The 25,033-nt window shown below is 40.2% G+C and overlaps 1 protein-coding gene across 1 annotated transcript in view; it reads right to left on the bottom strand.

Moving 5' to 3' along the window:
• Window positions 1-24,122, bottom strand: part of LOC107558499 (connector enhancer of kinase suppressor of ras 3-like) — a 75,725-nt gene extending 51,603 nt beyond the window's left edge. The window contains exon 1 of the mRNA XM_016242157.1: window positions 23,866-24,122. Within this exon, the coding sequence (XP_016097643.1) occupies window positions 23,866-23,917 (52 nt within the window). The 5' untranslated portion in view covers window positions 23,918-24,122. The remainder of the gene's footprint in view (window positions 1-23,865) is intronic.
• Between the last annotated feature and the right edge of the window lie 911 nt (window positions 24,123-25,033).

The following is a 25,033-nucleotide window of genomic DNA, read 5'->3' as shown; positions in this document are numbered from 1 at the left end:
GTACATTCAGTACAGTTAAGCATACCTCCTTTTCACAAGGATTAACAATAACAACGGACACAAATTGCCAGAAAACAGTGGTATAGTGTTCCAGTTAGGGTTGTTGATACCAATACCAGTGAAATTTCACAGCAAACACTAGGATATTGAATAAAGTCCTTCAAATAAATAAATAAATATTAACTAATTAAACCAAAACTATGATATGAAGCCTAAAAAGTATGTAAATTAAAGCAGCTCTATACACGTTTTTAAGTCATTGTTCAACTAAACAGAAATAAATAACCAGGGTGTAATTAAAAATGAAGGGTGTAAGTCTTTTAAAGCTCTGTAATTCTAAAATCATAAATAAAACAAACTGATCAGGCTTTCCACTATACTGTAATGCTGAATGGCTTTCACTACTCATTTCATAATCATACAATTGAGATTACACCAAAACACAATGTCTCCAAGGATGTAATCTTTTCAATACACACATATACGATGTACACTGTACATTTATATACACACATAGACCTCAAAGAAATCAATTCAAAAAAAGAATACAACATAAAATCGTAGAGTATTAGTGTATACTGTGAGGTGAACAAGAGTATTTGAAATGTTCTCAAAGATTGAAGCCACGTGTTTCACTGCTATTGTGAAAATCTGTTTCCGGCAGGACTAAGGATACATCCTAAAATGTCTATAACTCAACTGTCAGTACCGGTACCTTCTCCGACTCCGTTCTGCCTCTCACCTGTGCGCTGTCGTTGTCATTTGCACGTGGTGGTTGTTTTGGTCCTGTCAGTTTCAGACACGCTTGGTGGAGCAATCAGCGCACACTCGCGGGGCGGCGCGCTCTATTAGCCCGCACCTGGTACTCATTCCCACTTCCTATATATTCCTGTCTTTGTCTTTCTTTCGGCGTGGGTATGTCTTATGTCCTTATGTGCCGTATGGGCGCGCGTTTGAGTTTTCACTCTTTTCTACACTCTTTGCACTGTTTCCAGGATCCTCAGGCGTGGAATTAGTGTCGCGACTGTGGACAGTAAGGCCGGATTGGGAGTACGATTCTGGACGTTCTCCAGTATTCCTCTCAGCCCCCTGTCTCGGTGAATGTGTGCGCAGGGAGCGCCACACCACTGTATTCCCCTAACTGTGGTGTTTCACGCCTTTGCTGGCTGGGTGTTCGGAATAAAACCTATTTTAGTATTCCTCTCAGCCCCCTGTCTCGGTGAATGTGTGCGCAGGGAGCGCCACACCACTGCATTCCCCTAACTGTGGTGTTTCAAGCCTTTGCTGGCTTGGTGTTCAGAATAAAGCCTATTTTTTGTTTGAACTGCATTTGAGTCCTCCGTCCCTTTCCTGACAGAACATACCCACCAGTCATGGACTCAGCTGAAGATACGGAGGTCCGCCGAGCACTCGTTCAGCAAGGCATCCTCCTGGGACGTCAACAGGAGGAGATAACTGCATCTCATCAGGCCATGACTAACATGTCACAACAGATCGCCGCGATCTCCCAGCGCCTCGATCAGGTTCAGGTCAGCCCGCAGGAGGGTCGCACGGCTGCTGCGTCGGCGGAGGAAGAGGCGCCCGCGTCATGCCGGTCCGAGCCCCGCCTTAATCCTCCGGCTCCATACGCGGGTGAGCCCACTTCATGCCGTTCCTTCTTATCACACCACACTCGATGGGCTGGTTGAACTTGCCACTCGGGTCGATTTCCGCCAGGCACTTAGAGCTCAACACCACCGCATGGAGACCAGGCACGAGAGCTCGGTTCGTTCACCTGGCGCTAGGAGCACCACGCCGCCACTACTCGGGCTCTCTGAGGAGGAACCGATGCAGATCGGCCGCGCTCACCTCACAGCCCGGGAACGCCGCCATCGGATTGCCAACGTGTTGTGTCTCTACTGTGGGGGAGCAGGGCATGTCATCACACTCTGCCCTCACAGGAAGCAATTCCCCTCTGGAGAATGGTCGCGCAGGGTAAGCGTGACCACGGCTCTGCTGCCCTCTGGCGGCCGCACTACTTTCCAGGCCATTCTTCAGTCGGGGGGGGTGAACCACCCGGTTGTAGCTCTTATTGAATCTGGAGCGGAGGGGGACTTTATGGATGTCGATTTGGCCAGGAGCTGGAGGGTTCCAGTTTTTCCCCTAGCCGAAGCTATCTCGGCCAGTACTCTGTGTGGAACTCCGCTCACCAGGATCACATCTGTCACTGGAGTCGTTCACTTGACTACGTCTGGCAATCACACTGAGGAGATTCGGTTTCTCCTTGTTCACTCTCCCTCCGCTCCAATAGTTCTGGGGCACACCTGGCTTACTAAACACAACCCTCTTATTGATTGGGCTCACCACAGGGTAGTAGAGTGGAGCCCATTTTGTCAGTCTCAATGATTGGTGTCTGCTTCACCCCTTGTAATGTCTGACTCTGTGTTACAGGAGGAGCCGGTTAACCTGGCAGGTGTTCCGGAGGCCTACCATGACTTGAGGGCGGTATTCAGTAGGTCCCGAGCTTCATCTCTTCCTCCGCATCGCCCGTACGACTGTGCGATAGACTTATTACCTGGCACTTCTCCGCCTAAGGGGCGTCTTTATTCGCTCTCCGGTCCTGAGAGGGAGGCCATGGAGAAATATATTAATGATTCCCTATTAGCCGGTATCATACGTCCTTCTTCCTCTCCAGCTGGGGCGGGGTTTTTCTTCGTGGAGAAGAAGGATGGGTCGCTCCGGCCCTGTATTGATTATCGGGGGCTGAATGACATCACGGTCAAGAATAGTCATCCCTTGCCGCTGATGTCTTCGGCCTTCGAACTCTTACAGGGGGCAACCATCTTTACGAAGTTAGACCTACGCAGCGCTTATCACCTAGTTCGGATTAGGAAGGGGGACGAATGGAAGACCGCCTTTAACACCCCTACAGGTCACTTTGAATATCTGGTCATGTGGAGGGTGCGGGGGTTCCTTTTTTGGTTTGGACCGACCATAAGAACCTTGAGTACATCCGTTCCGCCAAAAGACTAAATTCTCGACAGGCCCGCTGGGCTCTATTCTTCGGGCGTTTTAACTTTAGCATCTCCTATCGCCTAGGGAGTAAGAACGGCAAACCCGACGCGCTCTCACGGCTGTTTGAAGCTGACTCTGAGTCCACCTCTCCGGCGCCCATCGAGAACGAGCGTGATCATGTCCAGCACGTCAGGCGAGTGTTACAGCGGCTTCTAGAGAATCGTTTATTCGCCAAGATGGAGAAGTGCGAGTTCCACGCACGGTCAGTTCCGTTCCTGGGGTTTATTTTGTCGCCCGAGGGCATTCGAATGGACCCTGTCAAGGTAGAAGCAGTTGCTAATTGGCCCACCCCGGAGAATCGTAAAGCGGTTCAGCGATTTCTGGGGTTTGCCAATTTCTACAGGCGGTTCATTCGAGGGTTTAGCCAGATCGCCCTACCCCTGACTAATCTCACCTCCACGCTAAGGCGTTTCAATTGGTCTGAACCGGCTCAGGAGGCCTTTGAGAAATTAAAGGGCCGCTTTGTGTCAGCTCCTATCCTCATGAATCCGGACCCGTCTCGCCAATTCGTAGTGGAGGTGGATGCATCAGAGGTGGGAGTGGGGGCTATTTTGTCCCAGAGATCACCCGCTGACGACAAAATACACCCTTGCGCCTTTTTCTCTCATCGTCTTACCCCCTCGGAACGGAACTACGATATCGGGAATAAGGAGTTACTGGCCGTTAAGTTGGCGTTGGAGGAGTGGCGTCACTGGCTGGAGGGTGCGGGGGGTCCGTTTTTGGTTTGGACCGACCATAAGAACCTTGAGTACATTCGTTCCGCCAAAAGACTAAATTCTCGACAGGCCCGCTGGGCTCTATTCTTTGGGCGTTTTAACTTTAGCATCTCCTATCGCCCAGGGAGTAAGAACGGTAAAACCGACGCACTCTCGCGGCTGTTTGAAGCCGACTCTGAGTCCACCTCTCTGGCGCCCATCGTGCCCCCCAGCCGACTGGTTGCGGCGGTCACCTGGGAGGGGGAATCCAGAGTCCGCGAGGCGCTAGACGGCGTCACCATCCCCGCCGGATGCCCAGAGGGTCTGTTGTTTGTGCCCAGGTCGGTTCGAACCAGCATCCTTCAGTGGGGCCATTCTTCTGGACTAGCTTGCCACCCGGGAGCAGCTCGCACTATTTCACTGATTAAGCAACGGTTTTGGTGGCCGTCGGTAGCACGGGACAATCGCGAGTTCGTATTGGCCTGTCCGGTGTGCGCGGTGAGTAAGGGCTCTATGCCCGCACGTAAACTGGGACCTAAATTCATTGGACCGTACATCGTGACTAAGGTGCTTAACCCGGTGACCGTTCGACTCAAGTTACCCCCGATGCTTAAGAGAGTTCACCCCGTGTTTCATGTATCCAGAATCAAGCCCGTCATTCGCTCCCCCTTCCAACCCCAGACCTCGGCCCCTCCGCCTCCTAGACCTAGGGGTAGGGGTCACCAATATCTGGTAGACTGGGAGAGTTATGGTCCGGAGGAGAGATGTTGGATTCCGGCTCATGACATACTGGACAACACTCTCGTAGACCAATTACATCGGGGTCATGGTGAGTCTTCCGGAGATGCCAGGAGGCATCCCTGAGGGGGGGGATTCTGTCAGTACCGGTACCTTCTCCGACTCCGTTCTGCCTCTCACCTGTGTGCTGTCGTTGTCATTTGCACGTGGTGGTTGTTTTGGTCCCGTCAGTTTCAGACACGCTTGGTGGAGCAATCGGCGCGCTCTATTAGCCCACACCTGGTACACATTCCCACTTCCTATATATTCCTGTCTTTGTCTTTCTTTCGGTGTGGGTATGTCTTATGTCCTTATGTGCCGTATGGGCGCGCTTTTGAGTTTTCACTCTCCTCTACACTCTTTGCACTGTTTCCAGGATCCTCAGGCGAGGAATTAGTGTCGCGACTGTGGACAGTAAGGCTGGATTGGGAGTACGATTCTGGACGTTCTCCGGTATTCCTCTCAGCCCCCTGTCTCGGTGAATGTGTGCGCAGGGAGCGCCACACCACTGCATTTTCCTAACTGTGGTGTTTCACGCCTTTGCTGGCTGGGTGTTCGGAATAAAGCCTATTTTTGTTTGAACTGCATTTGAGTCCTCCGTCCTTTTTCTGACATCAACATTGCTATTTCAGCTAGTGCAGCAATGAAAAATCTTGGACAAAGTGTGTCTACAGATAATCAATACATTTTAAAGAGGTTAGTTTTGCTTCATGTTGCTTTTACACTTCTATGTAAAAGAGCTCTATATTTTTTAAAAGAGGATACATTTACATACAGTGATTTAATGGATTGATATGATCTTGGTGCCTCATTTATAATGGAGTGTGTATAGTGATCCTAAATGTGAACATATGACCGTTTCTGAAATATTCCTATGAACGATTAAAAAAATTCAGTATGCACAAAGATTTTTCAAAAGGCATCTCTCTCTTATAAATTGCAATTCATCCTAAATCCAAGAGCAATGTGTACAAATGCATCACCTCCACCTAAAGAACACCCACAAAAATCTCTTTATTGTTCGAGAAGTTCAACATTCATCATCAATGGGCAAGAAATTCCATGCATGCTTCCGGAAAATGTTAAATAATAATATTATTTTCAGGAAATCTTTAATATAAATTAATGCATTTCAGTAATTATTGAAAAGTAGTTAAAATGCTGCTCATTTGCAGATATAATTAAATGAATGCATATTTATTTCAACATTTAATAAATGTAGAAATCATAATAAACAATTAATGCATACTCTTAGCATAAACAATAGAATTAATTGAATTACTGGCTTACGAGTAGCAGAAAGTTATTATGCTCTTTAGTTTTTGTCCGCATGAGAAATTAAAGTCTTTATAAATCCTAATTTGTTCCTCACCTGATGTAGGATATAATCCATGTTTAAAGGGGTCATAGGATGCTACATGCACTTTTACAAGTTGTTTGAACTGAAATGTGTGTTGGCAGTGTGTGTACACAACCACCCTATAATGATAAAAATTAAAGTATTTTTTAATCTATTCAAATCGTTACCCCTTTCTCAAATCGAGCCGATCTCAGATGCCTGTCTGTGTGACGTCACAAAAACAGGCCCCTCCCACGATAGTTTGATTGTAGGGCTGAACGATTTTGGAAAATAATCTAATTGCGATTTTTTTTACCAATATTGTGATTGCGATTTAAATATTTTTTAAAGCTCTTTATGTTCTGTATTATTCAACAAAGACAAGCTATAAATCATTGTATAGTAGGCTATGACCAACACACTATTAGATAGATTAAACATAAATGTTATTTTCTGTAGGCCAGGCCTATATGTTACGATGAAATTAGGTGATGCATGAATTGATATGAATGACATTTTTATTTAACATCTACAATCACAGTATATTGACTGATTTGTTGAACTTCCAACCTTGTAAGCATGTAATAATTATGACAACATACAGCACTGACAAATAAGCCTGGTGTAAACATTAATATGAAAGTCAGTAACAAATCATACAAACTAAAGTACATTTACATTTACATTTAGTCATTTAGCAGACGCTTTTATCCAAAGCGACTTACAATTGGGGGATACATAAAGCGATTCTTCTTAAAGAGGCAAACAGACACAAGAAGTGGTTGTAATACCAAGTTCTTAGACATTGTTCAAATAAGTACAAGCTAGAAAGAGAAGGAATAAATAAAGAGAGATACATTTTTTTTTTTATGATGAAGTCAAGTAGCTTCGAAAGAGATGAGTTTTTAGCTGTCGCTTGAAAATTGTCAGGGATTCAGCATTCCGGATAGGGGTGGGAAGATCGTTCCACCAGCCAGGAGATTGCAAAAATATAAAAACAAATCTGTTGCTTTACCACACTACTTCAGGTAATTCAAAGTCACTGTAATAAACATATGTAAACATGTGGACTGCATTAAACACTGTCTGGTAACTTTAGACCAGTGGTTCTCAAACTTTTTTGGTCGCGCCACCCTTTAAACCTATAAAAAAAACTGCCCCCCTTTTTCAAATCCCCATTCCACCTCAGACTACCAAATAATCTCACTAAACATTATGAAAAATTAATGCTTTTTTTAATATAAAACACCTACAGGGAAAAAACACCTGCATCACTTGAAACATTGAAAAATAGCATAGAGAGAATAACTGTTATTATTATTCTCTCTCTGTTATTTATTTATTTTTTGTGGGTTTCATGCTGTCCACTTTTCTTTTTCTGCTGATGGCCTACGCTCGACTTGAAGCAGCGCTGCTTAGACCGATGGGTGTGTGTCATCAAAGCACTGCGAGAGCTATAAGAGAGCGCTGACGTCTCCTTATGCTTTCTCTGGCCGTACTTTGAAGTCAAACACACCTCTTCACTCTCGCGTGTCACGTGACCGTGTAATCGCAGCCTCTGCAATTGAAAAATCGTGTTTTCTCATATCGCGATATTATCGCAAATTCAATTAATCGTTCAGCCCTATTTGATTGACAGTAGCGTTTCAGCACAGACTGGACTGGCGTCTTACCTTAGACCCGCCCTGAGTGAGCTGTCATCAGTCCGCCATTGTTTCACTGCCGGAGCAGTTGTAGACAAGAATGACTCCTAAGCGATTGAGGTGTTCTGTTGTTGGATGTAATAATGAACATAGCAGTCGTCATTTACTCCTGATATCTGAGCCGCTGAAGACGTAGTGGATTAGGCTACGTTTGTTTTTGAAGAGAATGCTCCCCCGATCTACATAAATGCTTCTATGTTCGCGAGAATCATTCGTGATCCAGCTTCACCCACAGAAGAAGTGAGTATAAGGTTTTTTAATTAATCTTTGTAAATCACCTTTCCTAATAATGTGCTAATTAGCAAGTTTCACGATGAATGCGGCTAAAGTAAACAGTCTCTCTGAGAGCAGCTCGGAAGAGAGGGGGGCGGGGTCAGCAGAGCTCATTAACATTTAAAGGAAAATGCTACAAAACTGCTTGCTCTGAGAAGAGCTGTTTATGACAGGGTATAAAAAAAATTTTTTACACTACCATTGAGAAATTTTAACCAAACTATGTTACAGACTTTCCATTAAGACCCTAAAGAATCATATCAACTTGTGGAAAATGGGCATTCTATGACCCCTTTAAGGTCAAATCTGATCATATGCGTGTTTTATAAATGAAGCCCCTGAGGATCGCACTGCAGAAAAAGCAGGGGCCTGGGTGTTTTTTTCACCTAGAAAATCTCTATTACAAAAAAAAAACACACAGCTCAACTACACCACGTTTTTTCTCTACAGTTTCTTTTGTCCGAGACTTGTTAAAGTATCATGTTTCTGATCAAAATTGGATAATTACACAGTTGGCTCAGTCTATATAGTGATGTTTTTGCAAATCTGGCTCTTGCCCTAACAGACTTTGATGTTCACTGATAAATCCAACACCTTGTGCTCTGAAACTAAAACCTGCACATCTGTTCTAACAGGATGTGCCCCCAGCTCTCTGTACAATGCAGAGGCAACCCTTCTCTGCAAGTCTCATGGTGTAAGTCTCGCTCACACAGGCCCCATGTCAACAGAATGGCAGGCTGTGGTTCTCAGGGGTTTGATTACATGAGAGAGAAAACCCTTCCACCACCCAGAATGAAGGGCCTCCCAGTGGGAGTCTGACCTCCCTCTCCACACATACTCCATGTCCTCATATGCAGGGTGTACAATAGCCACTGCCACTGGAACTCTCGCTCGTTCTATTGAGACTTCCAGCAAACCTGTTGGGATTGAAGGAATGTCCATTGTTTTTGGGCGGTCGCCCTTTGTGGGAATTCCACAATGGTGCACAATCTCGATAGACTTTGTTATTGTGAAGGCAATAATTAGAAAAAAATCCTTTGTGTGTGAAACCTCTCATTAGATGCAACAACCAAATAAGTAAACAGAAAGTCACAGAAGGTAAACAGAGCACAGCAGAGATATGGTTAGTGTAAAAAAATCATAAATCAAATAGAATATGCAGGTGCTGTGTGGTAACTGTTAACCATGATTGTTTTTGCTCAAAAACTATAATCACGACTATTAATCACAATTTCATCAGAATTATTGCACTTTCACATAAGCACAAATCAAGAGAACATCAACTTGCATGAATTGCTCGCAGATTTAGTCGCAGCAAATAGCACAAATAACCATAAAGAACCGAAAGAAATCCTATATTTATTTGATTAGTAGATCGCTAAACTCCAATTTACATGTTTGCCGTGTTTTCAGATTAAAATGTAAAAATTAAAATGAAACTTTTCAGTGCAAAATAAACAGCACACAAATATTGCAGACAATTATGCTTATTAAAATGAGAGAAGCAGAAATTGTGATCACAATTAAAACATAATTGATTGTGCAGCCCTATTAAATTCTATTGCATTTGTCAAGATTTGGTACCTCCTAAAAATGGAAGGATCTAGGGATTCTCAATACTCAGATTATTTAATAAACCCTGCTCCTTTTTTTCTTTTCTTCTTAAATCATCACTTCGTCTCCTGCTTTCTGCTCTTTCCTGGCTTCCTCCATCAACCTCTCTGTCAATATAGTTTCAGGTACCAGACAAAGGACTGCTTTTTGTTATCACACAAGACTTGCTGATCTGATTTTGGGTATCAGATAAAACGGATATCTTTACAAGATCTGGTAAAGAGACTGGATCTAATATGGCTGGAGTTGAGATTCAATCTAACAAAATTAACATGATAACATCAGTCAGTTGTATTGATTGGATTATAGCAGCTTGTATAACAATCAATACTGTCCATCTGATTTGCAAATGTGCCTGCAGTTCAGCTTAAGAAATCCACACAGAAAAGAAAGGCAGCTGGATAAGGTTTTTTTCACCCCTCATTCTTGAAACAAGAGACAAGAGGGACAAAAAGCTTTTAGAATGACAGGTTTTAAGAAGATGCTCTGGGCCAAATGGCTACTTTTGCTATCCTGTTTGTCATTTTAGATGAAAAGACAGGGTGGAAAAGAACTGGAAAAGACCTTCAGGGACAGGAAACTTAACTGACAGGTTTGCTAAGGGTTACAAACATCATCTCTATCAGAATTAACTGACAAGAAGGAGGACTAGCTCTGGGTCAGTGAGTTTAAGAATTATCTCTGTAAAATGTACTTGGGTCAAAGACGAAAACAATAAGTGTACTACTGGTTTAAATTGTTGTTGTTAAACATACTTTTAGTGACACTCCCTTGACATTCCACTTTGAAAGTGTTGCAAAATGTGCAAGAATCAACAATGTTATAGCACATGGATAAAAATGCATGCATGCAAAATTATGACTGATCAATATGCATTTCAATCCGCAATCTCTATAACAATAAAGCCCGATGTTACTTCAGTATTTATGTGTATGTGTACAATGCACATGGCATGAATTTCGTCATCAGCAGAGCAACGTATACGCACAGCCTGATTTATACAATTTATAACAAAGTATCTTCTAACTTCTAACCCCACATACTGTTAGTTCGTCTTTTGCACTAATTAGTTGGTCCACAAAATGGTGACACTGTCTTGTCTCATTGTTTCATAGTAAAAAAAAGAAAAGAAAAGAGTACTGGAGACTGCAACAACAATAACTGTTTGTGTTAAGAGATACTAACAACTCATGTTCGGTTACATGTTACATGTTCGGCTTTACATACAATACAGCACACAAAACCGAAGTATACTTTGAGCTTAAACCAAATGTTCTTTGTGCACTCAATTTGTAGTTTGCATCTATTATTTGCCCTTAGCCCCAGCTATTGTTTAACAGTTTAAGAAGAAACAGAAGAGATGAAACTACTGGAGACCAGAACAAAAAATTATGTTGACAAGAGCATGTGAGGGGCGGTTAGGGCATTTTTCAATGCGGGTTTAAAAAGAGTACAAAGACATTTATCGGTCAACTCCTGAAGTGAAATAACGCCAACACTGGACAAAGATGAAATGTTAAAGTGCACTCAAATTAGAGTATACTTTAAAAGACTATGCTTTCGACTGAACATGTACACTAATGGCACTTTTCCACTGCCTGGTACAACATGGTACGGTTCACTTTTGGGGGGTTTTCCACTGCATGGTACTAACAACTCATGTTCGGTTACATGTTACATGTTCGGCTTTACATACAATACAGCACACAAAACCGAAGTATACTTTGAGCTTAAACCAAATGTTCTTTGTGCACTCAATTTGTAGTTTGCATCTATTATTTGCCCTTAGCCCCAGCTATTGTTTAACAGTTTAAGAAGAAACAGAAGAGATGAAACTACTGGAGACCAGAACAAAAAATGATGTTGACAAGAGCATGTGAGGGGGCGGTTAGGGCATTTTTCAATGCGGGTTTAAAAAGAGTACAAAGACATTTATCGGTCAACTCCTGAAGTGAAATAACGCCAACACCGGACAAAGATGAAACGTTAAAGTGCACTCAAATTAGAGTATACTTTAAAACACTATGCTTTCGACTGAACATGTACACTAATGGCACTTTTCCACTGCCTGGTACGACATGTACGGTTCACTTTTGAGGGGGTTTTCCACTGCATGGTACGACATGGTACGGTTCATTTTTGGGGGGTTTTCCACTGCATGATACGACATGGTACGGTTCACTTTTGGGGGGTTTTCCATGTGAGGGGGCGGTTAGGGCATTTTTCAATGCGGGTTTAAAAAGAGTACAAAGACATTTATCGGTCAACTCCTGAAGTGAAATAACGCCAACACCGGACAAAGATGAAACGTTAAAGTGCACTCAAATTAGAGTATACTTTAAAACACTATGCTTTCGACTGAACATGTACACTAATGGCACTTTTCCACTGCCTGGTACAACATGGTACGGTTCACTTTTGGGGGGTTTTCCACTGCATGGTACGACATGGTACGGTTCACTTTTGGGGGGTTTTCCACTGGGTACAGTACCTGGTACCTGGTACTTTTTTCCATACCACCTCGGTTGAGGTTCCAAGCAAATCGTACCGTTACCAAAACGTGGCGTGTAAACTCTGCTGATCACTGATTGGCCGGAGAGAATCGTCACTACCTGCGTCACTGAACTTGCGACACACAGACACAACAGAACCGCTAGATTTAAATCGGCACAGCCAGCGAAGGATCGAACGCAACTGTTTCGAACGAGCGCACCTTTTTTAACAACCAAAAAATGGTTTTGTTGTCTGTTGAGGAAGTACAGACGTTCCTCTCATTGATAGCAGAGGAGCGGATCCAGCGAGAGCTTGATGGGGCGACGCGGAACGAAAAAGTTTTTCAGGAGTCGCGGCAGTATAGGCGGCGCAACTATAACGACATGTGAATAATCCCGCCCACTCTAAAGCGGTACTAGACTGCAGTGGAAACGCAAACCGAGCCGAGTCATACCACGCAGTGGAAAAGCGCTATAAGCATTCACGTCAAAACGGAGGTATACGTTTGGAATAAACCAATTGTGCTTTCTAGCCTGTGCATGCATCTAGTATTATTTGTCCTCAGCCCCGGCTATTGTTTCACAGCTGAAGAAGGAATAGAGGAGACAGAACAACAACAAACTACTGGAGGATGCAACAACAGTGTTGACATTTTAATGGTCATTATTCCTGAAAAAGAAATAGCACAGACACTGGACAAAGATGAAACTTTCTAGTGAGTAAACTGCCTGTGCTCATATATTTTGACTAGACTGAGCTTAAGGTAATTGGTGGGACTTCCCTACTTTGCTTCCCATTTAGTGCTGCAATTTCTGATTAAAATTTTTCTGCTAACGCTTGTGAGCACTTCTTTAAAAATGATGGCATGATTTACATAATAATACAATGCAGGTGGTTTCACACATTCCACTAGTCTGCACACAGAAACTGTGTGGTTTCTGCCCAGCAGCCATTCATAGACAGACCTGTATGAGCCGCTCAGTATTCTCACGCTTGCCAAAATCTCCTCATTAACTCCTTATACAGTAATTGTTGTGGCTGAACAGCGCAGACACCATGAAAGTCAGTCTGAGAGACCTGTAATCAGAAGTAGCTTTGAAAACAAAAAGGCATCTGTGACTGGGTCTACCCTTACCAAACTCTGCCACATCGCCTTCTGCCAAACCATAATTACAGAGACAAACTTCCCATGTTACCCCCATATCTTAACAACTAACTTGTCACACCCTTATTTTAGCATAGAACATGTACTGAACCAATGGAAAACATCTCAATTATGAAATTCCTGCATCATTTTTCAACTTGCTGGTTGCAAACATACCCAATATAGGGTAAAAAGCGTAATGAGAGCCAGAAGACAACATAAACCTCAAAGGAATGTGTTGCCCTTTCTTTGGGTGGTTGTGGATCTTCCTGCTAAAAGGAGCTAAATTGCAATAATACATTTTAAAGAAATACTACAGTTTTTTTCTTCACTTCTCCATGGGCAACGACATATGGATGCTTTGCACTTCTCAAAACTACAGAAACATTAGTGATACTAGCCCAAAACAAGAGCTGAATGCCAATTATGTTGAAGTGCAATCATTTTGTACAGTTCTCTCTTCATTTTGTTACATTCTTGCAGCATATCTCGACATACAGGCCAAGTCTGCGGTTTTCCCGCGGAATTGGGCTACTTTACCACTGTTGCCACGGGTTGTTTTTCATGTCCACAGCTTGAAGCGACCCCAATAATGCAATATTTAGCCCCTTAAATGCAAATTTTACTGGGAAACCCCACCAAAAAACGTGTATTTTACCCCCGGAACGCAGTTTTTACCGGGGACCTCCCCGAAATGCAATTGGGCTAGTTTTGAGTAATAATTGGGTGGGTTTTGTTGTGAAAACCTGGCAACCTTGATACAGGCATGCTTTTATTTTGGTGGAAAATGGAAGGAAGGCAAACGTTTTAATATGCCTCTCAAAAAGCTGGTGAAATGCTATAACTTCCTATCCTCAAAAATATTTGCAATGTGAAAATAAAGATGGTGTACTTTATAAGCGATCCAAACTCAGCACCTAAAATGTGTTCACTTTGAATGACTTGACAGCTTTGATAGGTGAGGAACAGCAAAGTGATGTTGTTCATGGTTTTCTTGTCCAGGAAGTTACCAGTCCTCTCTCTGCAAACTTAAATTCAATCTTTCAGCTCATGTCATAACTGGCTAAAAAGTAAACCTGCTTACCTTCACTTGGTACTGTCTGCACAAGATGCCAGGATGGAACGTGATATAACTGCATGTGTATGCGACCACATGCCCATTTGTTGACATGCTGCAAACTTCACCCACCATAAATTTGTTGGTAACAACAACAACAATAATAATAAAATTCATCAAAAAATATATAATTTTGCTCTTTGCATGTTTCCATTATCAGCATATTATAAGCCCACTTGCAAATCTTTGTAATAAAGCAAATAGTAAAATGAAACATGCGACCACATGCCCATTTGTTGACATGCTGCAAACTTCACCCACCATAAATTTGTTGGTAACAACAACAACAATAATAATAAAATACAATAAATGGAGAATTCATCAAAAAATATATAATTTTGCTCTTTGCATGTTTCCATTATCAGCATATTATAAGCCCACTTGCAAATCTTTGTAATAAAGCAAATAGTAAAATGAAATTAGTTTCTTGATTTGAATGTACTAGATGGATCATCACAAATCTGCAGTTGTCATCACTCTACAGTTCTAAGAAGTGCTATAACTACTAGTTATAGCTTGAAATAAACATGAATGAACATCAGAAGTGTTGAAAGAAACAGTACAACTTACTGAAATGTATCATGTCTCATGTAATCACTCAGTGTTTCAACTGCAGAACAATGTCAATAAAACAGCTTGTAAACAATATTTACATTTTCAAAGCCAGTGTCCATAATTTGTGAGTTAGCAAGAAAAATATATAACTCCAAAGAGGAGCATTTTGATAAATACAGTATACACTATATTACATATTAATTATGTTTTAGTTACTTAATGTTGTCTTTATTATTTAATGCATTTCTGAATCAAATAAGTTATTATTACTGTTTAAATGTTTATATTTCAACAACAAATTGGAGTTGAAACATTGTATAATTAAAAAGTTTATATAAAACTAACTTGTGTGAAATGTAAATGTTTATATGCAACTCAGTTTTTACTTGATTACTAAATAAATGTGATTAATTAATTGATTATTAATTAAACCTTCCCTTTCAGTTTTTCAGTTAAACTGAAACGTTCAATTTGCTATCTGTCTTCTATTAAATAATTAATTTGTTGTATCACTAATATTTACATATCACATGCCACAATACCGCCCAGCCCTACAGGTCACAAAGGGTTGAAGACAGTGCTGCAAGTCTTGCTAACTCTCTCCCTAGAAAAATTGATTTTAGACACAACAATGTAACAAAGTCTTCATTTACTAATCAATTGTAGTGCATGAATGCAGCACTAGTGAAATATTAAGTTTCACTGAAGTTATGCAAGTTAACTCCTTAAACTTCAGTATAAAAATACAGTAAATTAATATGTTATGAGCGTATGAATAGATCCTGAGTGAATACTGAGAGAATGGACAAAGGATATTATGGCTGGTGTCTTTCAAAGCGTGTGAAAGGTATTGCTGTAGATGGGTCACATCCACCAAGCTGTTCTCAGTGAATGACAGCATGAGCGACTGACTCAACCCTGTGATGCTGTTACTCTCGTATCTTACAATAACACAAACCCCTCTGACGGACGCACATGAGACTGATGTCAAGCATGTACATGCATTTATTGAGATGACATGCTGGACTGGTCTTTTTGCAATATTTACATTCATATTCCCTAAAAAAATCCCAACTGTTTAAATACAAAGCAAATCATTTTTAACCTTGTCAGGAGGATACAGACATTTGCCTGATCATACACAAGTATGCAATGAACAAAAACTCAATAAATGAAGGTATGGCTTTTTTTATTTTTACAGCAGTGGCCACATGAAGGCGAGAGTAGGATTTCCCATAATACCCTGATGCAGTTCTGGGTTTTTGTCTGTGCATGCACAGTACCACCCTTCCTCTGTTTACCCAAATGCAGGTGCTGGAAGAGGGGTATTATAATGTGACCTTTACACTGTGCAAGGGGAGACCCGATTCTTTTGTGTGTGTTTTTTCATGAGCAGTGGAAACACACCAAAGGAAGAGAACTACAGCAACCCTGTCAATCAGTGCAGTCAACTGAACTAACCTTGTTTGTTTGTTTAGTATAATTGTTATAATACATTAATATAACATTTATAAAGATATGCTTTTGCAAAGACTGAAATCACAAGCAACACTATTTCTAAATCTCATACCATTTGTGCTACGGACATGAATGACCCCACAAATTGCAGCCGTCTTAAAACCCGCAGGACCATTTTGCAATGGGTTCTCTTTTCCAATGGGTTTTTGTAATAGGGTTTTGCAATTATGTCAAACTGATGTGACGTAATTTCAATCCAAATCCGTCCACTTGGCAATTGATTCATACTTTCCTCAAAGATTTTCTCCAACTGGTAAACACCTTTGAACTACCATTGGTCTTTGGCGAATACATAATAGGTAGGTGTGGCTATGTGGCTCTGCCTTCTTTGATGTGGAAATCCCATTCATTTTTTCTTTTCAGTCCCAAGTAAAAACAAGAACACTGGCGAGCTGCTTTATAGTAGAAACTGAAATTGTAGTTCTAACTGAATGTGATACCATTTTTCATGCTTAATACTGTAAAGCTGCAGTACAAATAAACGTGAAGTGACTTGACTGGAGTGCCGAATTCTAGAGCTGGTGCAAACATATCCACGATTGCTATGATCAGATGCTTTCTTAACTGCTATTTTTCACCACAGTCATTTTTGTTGTGTACTTATTTTGTCATTGAGAGCAGCACATATTTATATATTCATCTAGTGCAATCAGTAATAGGGGGCAATGGGATTTTTGCAAACTGTGCACCACTGCTAAGATATTTCCAACTTCTAACCTCTAAGCAAAGAAGAAAAAAGAACTTTGTCGCGAGTATATCAGGGCCTTTTCACATGGTTGATGATAAAATGAGTTAAAAAAATCTTTTGCATCCAAGCACCAATGTTTTGGTGGAATGGACTTTCAAGGTAAGGACCAAAATCTCTCAAGTTTCATTAAAAATATCTTAATTTGTGTTTCTAAGATGAACCGAAGTCTTGGGTGTGTAATAACGTGAGGGTGAGTATATAGTGACAGATCTTTTTAATGGCATGAAGTTTCAATTTTCCACATAATAAATGAACTCTCTAAAGAACTGAATATGGTCATTAAACTCTAGCTTTGCCCAGAACTCATTTCTATCCCTTGAACTTGTGTATTTAATAGGCATTCCATTTGTTCCTGAGGATTAGCCTTTTGCCGCAGTGAACCCACAGTGTCCCGTCCAACTTTCTACCTGGCTAAGCACCCATGGAGGGGCAGTGAACTGTGTGTGATGTGTTATCTGAGGTTAGATTTCCCCTGTTGCGTTAAGCTGCATGTTTATAGAGATCTTTGCTCTTATGCTGGCACTACAAAGCTACAGTGATCTGGGAGATTCACATTGTGTTGTTCAGCTCTGAATGCAAAAACCAGCAGGCGCACACCTTGTCAACTCAGTGCTGTTATAAACGGAGGATGGATTAATGCAAATATCAACGGATTTTCAAAGTGGGATCAAAGGTCTTGTGTGGAAAAGTAGAGTGTGTTGGGAAAGGATCAATGCCATAAAATTCTGTATTTGTGTCTGCATTGTCTTTAAGAAAAATAAAACACTCCTATTCTGCACACTACAAAAATACATTCCTGTCAAATTAAAGAAGAGAACAGGAAATTTCAGGCACCTCTTCCATTTAAACTTCAACAGGGAGTCTCTATTAAATATTTACGAGAATCTCATGAAGACACCATATGGTGATACCAAGATCTAAGGGTTCACATATGGTGTTGTGGTTACGTGGATGGAAAACATAAGATTAAAGCATTAATACAGTAGAAAAGGTACACTTGTTGGTTTCACATCACTGGTAGCCTAACCCAACTTGTCACCATTATGTTCAGTTAGTTTCAGTTTCATGGACTTTTAGTTTGTATTCTTCAGTTCCTGTCTGCCTTTGTTTGATTTTTCCCGCTTGTCAGTTGTTGTCATGGTTTATGATTTGATTAGTTATGGTTTCAGATGGTTGCCATTAACCTTGGTTTTGTTAGTATTTAAAGGGGTTATCGGATGCTAAATTCACTTTTACACTTTTTTTTCACTTTTTTTGTGTGTACACAAATCCACCCTATGATGATAAAAATCCACCCAGTGGTTTTTATTTAATCCCTAAAAATAATATCCCTTTTTCAAATCAGGCCGTTCTCAGCTTCTTGTCTGTGTGACGTCACACGATTGAGAGGGGCGGGGTGAGCAGAGCTCATTAGCATTTAAAGCAACATGCAACAAAACCGGGTGATGTCTGCAGAGCTGATTTTGACAAGGTAAAAATGTTATTGTTTTACACTACCATTGAGAAATTTTAAACAAAAGGTATGTTATAGACTTTTCATTAAGGCCCTAAAGAATCATATCAACTTGTGGGAAATGGGCATCCATTGAACACAGGAAACTAAAGGGAAAACTTAAAGGGGTCATCGTTTGTGTTACGAGTGTTGTCTACTACCTTCTGTCCTGTTTACCCATGCTTTATTATTAAAGACTTTCTGTTGGATATTTGATCGTGTATCATGTCTGCAACAGTGACACTTATCAAATTAGCAAAATGTTCTTTAACAAATATATTCCTGCCATTCAAGTTTACAGATATGAAAATTAGAGATGCACCGATTGCAATTTTCTTGGCCGATTCCAAATTCCGATTCGTTAGTGTGATCTGCCGATACCGATTTTTGCAGATTCCGATTTTCTTTCTGTTGTGCAAACAACAGCACAAATAAATGCAATAGAATAAAGAGAGCTATGAAACTAAGTTTTTCAGGTTAAGTAAGTTTTTAATCAGGTAAGAAATACTACAGAAATTAAAGTAATCAAATGTGAAATAACACATCCAGTGTTATTTTAGATTTGATTTCTTTAATTTCTGTAGTCTTCATTGTAAAAATTAAATACAGATTAATGCTTACCATTAAAGTTAGAAAAACATATTCAGTCAAGAGCAGAAAATTATTTTTTGTCTTTTGTTCTTTGATGAACATGACAGACAGCAGCAGGAATATTGGACTGCGGTCCCTTTAAGAGTTTATCCACGGACCCAATATACTGTTACACAACATGCGTTCTCTTTCTCAACTATTTAACGTTCCAAAACTGTGATACTCGCCAAGATGGGCATTTTGACATAAGTTTGTATGTATTTGAACGTTTTAGCGCAGTTAGCCACTCAATTTGCTATTTGTGGCTCACAAGCTGTTTGAGACTGAGCGCGGATTGTGCGCTCCACTAATATAGATCAGTGGTGGTACACGCGCGTTTGGTATAAGCGCGGAACCTGCGGGAATGACTAATGCACAATACAAGAACTATTTAACCGGAGCGAATGAGACGTGTGTGAGAGAGAAGGGGTCGTCGGAGAGAAGAGAGTGAGAATGCGCGGCTAATGTTATTGCCTGTGCCGCTGGTAACAAAACGGATTGGCTCGGAATCGGAAAGAAGTGAGACTGACCGACCGATCACCGATCCGGGCCGATCATGAGGGAAATCGGCCGATTCCGATCCCTGGCCGATCGATCGGTGCATCTCTAATGAAAATATTTGAAAGAGTCACTGTAGAGGGATGTGCTTTTGGAGATTGGTTAGCAAGGTAACTTTGTGGAGTCTGTGAAAAAGTAGCAAGTACTTGTTACCATACTTTTTGCAAAGAAAATCTTTCACAGTTTCACTCATCCCCAGGTTAATTAAGATTATCTTTTTCCCCCAGAATATCTTAAAATATCACTGTCACATCTATTAGATGTCATGGTTTGGAAATCCATTCATTTTTGAATGAGATCTTTGTTAGAAATTTACATCAATAATGATTAACAAAAACAAACACACAAGATCAGAAACTTTTCTGCAGGTACTCGACTGCATTTCTGCATTCTATTTCTATATTTAGCATATATCATCAAAAAATTCTGCAATTGAGGTGGGATACTGGAAAAGTTAGAGACAGGTTTTATGGTATGATTTGGTTAAGAGTAGGTGTCGGATTAATGTTGTAATCTGACATAATTACAGAAATTAATTACACATGTAGTTACATGCAGGGGAAGTCGTGGCCTAATAGTTAGAGAGTCGGACTCATAACCCAAAGTTTGTGGGTTCGAGTCTCGTACCGGCAGGAATTGTAGGTGGGGGGAGTGAATGTACAGCGCTCTCTCCCACCTTCAATACCACGACTGAGGTGCCCTTGAGCAAGGCACCGAACCCCCAACTGCTCCCCGGGCGCCGCAGCATAAATGGCTGCCCACTGCTCCGGGTGTGTGTTCACGGTTTGTGTGTGTTCACTGCTGTGTGTGTGCACTTTGGATGGGTAAATGCAGAGCACTAATTCCGAGTATGGGTCACCATACTTGGCCACATGTCACATGTCACTTTCCCTAGTTTTTAAATATATGTACAATGTAAAGACATGTAGTGCAAAATAAGTGCAATGTAACAAATGATTAATATGTTAACAGTGCTCTTTTAAACAGGTTTGCATTAATGTGTTATTATCGTGTTAACTCTGACAGCCCTAAATTCAACACGAGAAATTTTTTTTCCTCCTCCTTTTGACTGACAGGATATATTCGGCTCTAATCATGTATCTCAATCATGTCCGATAAAATGCATCCCTAACTATTATAATATTTTTATTGTGCTTTGCATCATTTAGGTCATTTATAGGTTTTGTAACTCAATCATCTCAGTAGTTTGAGAACTTTTTGGATGCATCTGAAGATTTAAAAAAAGAATGTAAGGCACCCAGCTGTCCTTCAACAAGTGTGGGAGGAGGACTGAAACATAACTCGTAAGTGTGAAATTATTCACTCCAGTTTCTGCAGAACATTCCATGAAAACACTCCAAATCAGAAAAAGTTTTAAAGACTTTACATTCAACTTTTACTGTTTGTTCATGCATGTTCGCATGGAAGAAAGTGTGAGAATGGGAAAATGTGTTCAAATCAGCTAGACCATTTTTCAACAGCAGAAGCAAAAATTCAATAAATAAATAAATAAGCTAAAGCTACCAATAGAATAACACGAGGCAAAGTACATGATGCATCTTAGTAAATATAAATTAAATACACCTGGCAGGTAGGCTACTCTTTCCTGGGGAAAAACAAAATACATTTAATTCAACTGACTGAGTACAAAGATATCCAAAAATAAATAAAACGACACTGAGAGTAAAGAGAAGCCTCCACATGAACCACTATAACCCTTTAAAGCCTTAGGGCATTTCATTCAAAAGAAAACAGATGCTCTTGTTCTTTTTTTCTGGATGTTGGCAATGTAGTACAGTTTACACTTCCATAGCACTGCATGTGCTCAAAGGCTATTCAAATTTAGAGTCATCTGGCATGAATAGCAGTTAACGACTTAGGCTGGTAACTGAATGTTGTTGGTTCAAAGCCTGCAACGGTTGATCCATTAACTGTCACCATTGTGCCCTTAAGCAAGTTATAACTCCAGGATGCCCGCACTCAATAAGTGTCAATAAGTGTACTGTCAGACAAATGACAAATTAATGTGTGTTCCTTAAATTAAATAATATAAGGGACTCACCACAAGGACGTAAAATGATAACATTAATTACATATAGGGAAAAACATAACTTTTTACGGAGTTCTTAGGTCTTAGGTGCCTAGTCAAATTCCAGAAAAATTTGCCCATGTAAAGATCTAAAAATAAATGTTATTACTTTAAGGACAAATAAACCACGTAAACAACTGAACTACTTTTTTTTTTCTATGAATCACATTTAGAGCAGTATGCCAACCTTTTAAGACCCGATACAAATGCTTTTTATTTGATTTCAACAACAACAAAAAAAAATTTCTTTGAAAAAAATTACTTAGGCCTATGCTTGGGACATCATAGAAAAGCACATATTTCCATATTTCTAAACTGATAATCTGATACTGATAACTGATAAATCGCACATGCGTTTTTGTTGGCATTTCATACAAAAATAATTTTTTTGAATTTTTAGAAAAAGGGTTCACCACTAACAACCCAACATAACCCTCAGTGGGCCATAAGCGGATCGTACGAAAACATGATGATGATGATAAAAATAATAATAATAAACGTTATGGAATTTGACTCTAACTCATACAATAACAGGTGGTCCAATTCACATGTGACACCTACATTACAGTATGACTCCTACATTGATCTTTCCTTCCATTGATTACACATGTACAAATACCACAACCAGAACTCAATTCGAATTCACGCAATACTTTGACTTGCATTCACACTCGGACAAGTTTAATTTCAATATAACTGTAATTCACTGCTACACGAGCAAATTCTTCAACACTGAAGAATAGTCCTTTATGTGACAATCATCTGCTCTGATGGCAGTGTATAATTATCTTCTAGATGTGAAAAATACGGTGGCCGAGAAGTGCTAAACAAATCACAATTCTGTGTGATTTGTCGAATGACCGGGGTTCGATCCCGTCTTTTGCCGAACTTTTTCCCCTCCCTTTTCAAATCTCGTATCACATCGTAAAGGCATTTAGCTTCAATAAAAATTTAGGAAATAATCAAAAAGTTGAAAATAAAGTATGGGGTAGGGTTAGGGTAGGTGTAGGGAGGGCTTTATTGTACCAATAAGGTGGCATCCATTTAATAATTAAAATTAAAATTTACACTCAATACGTTATTATTGCATACTGTTTTATAATGTACTACAATACTGAAGTGCAGATAATTGCCACTATTTGCAACAAGTAGTATACTTGATAGTAGAAATCCTGCTATTTTAACATAGTGTAAATAGGTATTTTCACTTAGTGTAAGTAGCATATTGCTAAAAATACTGCTATTTTCACTTAGTGTAAATAGAATCCATTGCTAATACGAGATTTGAAAAGGGAGGAAAAAAAGTTCGGCATTAAACCTGGGTCGATCGCGTCAAAAAGCCAACGACACGCGCTTATCCATCTGTGCCACTGGAGCTGATGTTTTACAGCCACTTTTAACAATGTAAAAAGACATCCCGTATTTTTTATTCTATAGTAAGGGCAATTCATACAATACATTTAAACTGAGCTACTTTAATACCATCTCCGAACTTTCTACCAGGACTCTGCTGTTCTTCGGCTGGTTCTTCCCTGTATACTTTGATTGACAGATGTCTCGTCCAGTCAGCGGTGAGTAATCCCAAACCAATGGCGCTGTCTCAAACTATACCAACCTCTTCCGGTTTGTCTGTTTTGTCATTGTGTTTTCTGACTTGTTATAATGTTTTCTGAATTGTTGTTGTGTTTTCTGAATTGTGATATGTTTTGCACTTCTCGGCCACCGTAGAAAAACGATGAACGGTTTGATAAATCTGTCTTCAACAATCACAAGAACGGTGAGAGTAAAATACTCCCACATAACATGCGTACATAACAATAAAAAACGCGCAGTACAGCGGGATATTCTTTTCATAAATGCATTTCTTTTTCTGCCACACGATAGGATCATGAGTTTCTTTAAACACAAGTTTGTTTTGTTTCTGCTTGAACATTGTTGACACGCTAATCTCGGTTTCATCGAAAGTGCAGATAAACAAAGCACTCGCTAAACCGAGAGAGACCATTTATATCTCCAAATTTTACAAGCAGCATACATATTATGCAGGAACTAAATCCAAAACTCACCCCTCATCCAGTCAACAACCTGTTTCGGTGTCCACCTCGTTACTGGATCCATTGCTTTAAAACTTCAGTCCAACCGGTTAGAGCTATTCTCAAAAGAGATTATTAATAAAGAAATGATAAAGTACATAAAGCACCAGCGTGTGATCGGCACTGTGAAATAAGATCATTCTTTCAGTTTGGACTCTAGAAATCCAGAAGCAAGCACGGCTCGCGAGATATCTCCATTTATAGCAGCCGATTCTCTCGCATGGACTGAACGATCAGGATAAACTCACGAGGAGGAGGAGAGTTCATCTGTAGGCACATATATCAGTTTTCAGTGTGTGAACCTCCCCTCAGCCCCACGGAGGAGGAGCAACGAGGAGTTATTATACTGTTATTACTCGTGTCTCCCGAGTTTGCGTTTATATAGGATATAACCTTTTAGGTAGGCCTAATCATTAGTTTCAAATTAGGAATGTGAGTCATGTATGACCAGTGTTGGGGAAAGTTACTTTTAAAAGTAATGCATTACAATATTGCGTTACTCCATAAAAAAGTAACTAATTACGGTACTTAGTTACTTTTATGGAAAGTAATGCGTTACGTTACTTTTGCGTTACTTTTTAAATCTGGACTGGGCTTGCTTGTTTGTTTTTAAAATAAAAAAGTTATATTTTTGCCAAATATAAAAGCCTTTTCACACCAAAAGTGAAATGAATAAGCCTCAGGCTGAAGGGAAAGTAAATGTACGTCCGTACAGTAGAATGCAGAAGAAGAAATTTCAACACACTTCAGCAATAAACAAAGACACACAAATGTTTGTCTAGAGTCATTTTTGCTTAGTACGGTTGAACTGGATCATCGAAGGTCAGAAGCAAAGACATTGGTTTATAGAATGGGATTAAATACATAAATTATATTTGTGTTGTTTAACATTTAATTATTGCAGGTTTCCGTCATAATCAGAGTTGCATTATTTTTATTTATTTTGAGGTATACTGAATCTGTGTTATTTCTTTTAGTTTTTTTGTGAGTGAGATGAATTCATTTCAGATACCGTTGAATACAGATGAATTCATTTCAGATACAGTACCGTTTCAGATAAAGGTATCAAACCAACTGTAAAAATCTATAAATATTATTCCCTATAATGCACAAGGTTCGTTTTTCAGACTATTCATCTTTT

This window comes from Sinocyclocheilus grahami, unplaced genomic scaffold, assembly GCF_001515645.1.
Source record: "Sinocyclocheilus grahami isolate Dianchi unplaced genomic scaffold, SAMN03320097.WGS_v1.1 scaffold646.1, whole genome shotgun sequence".
NCBI classification, from domain to species: domain Eukaryota; kingdom Metazoa; phylum Chordata; class Actinopteri; order Cypriniformes; family Cyprinidae; genus Sinocyclocheilus; species Sinocyclocheilus grahami.
This window is presented reverse-complemented; position numbering and strand designations above follow the sequence as displayed.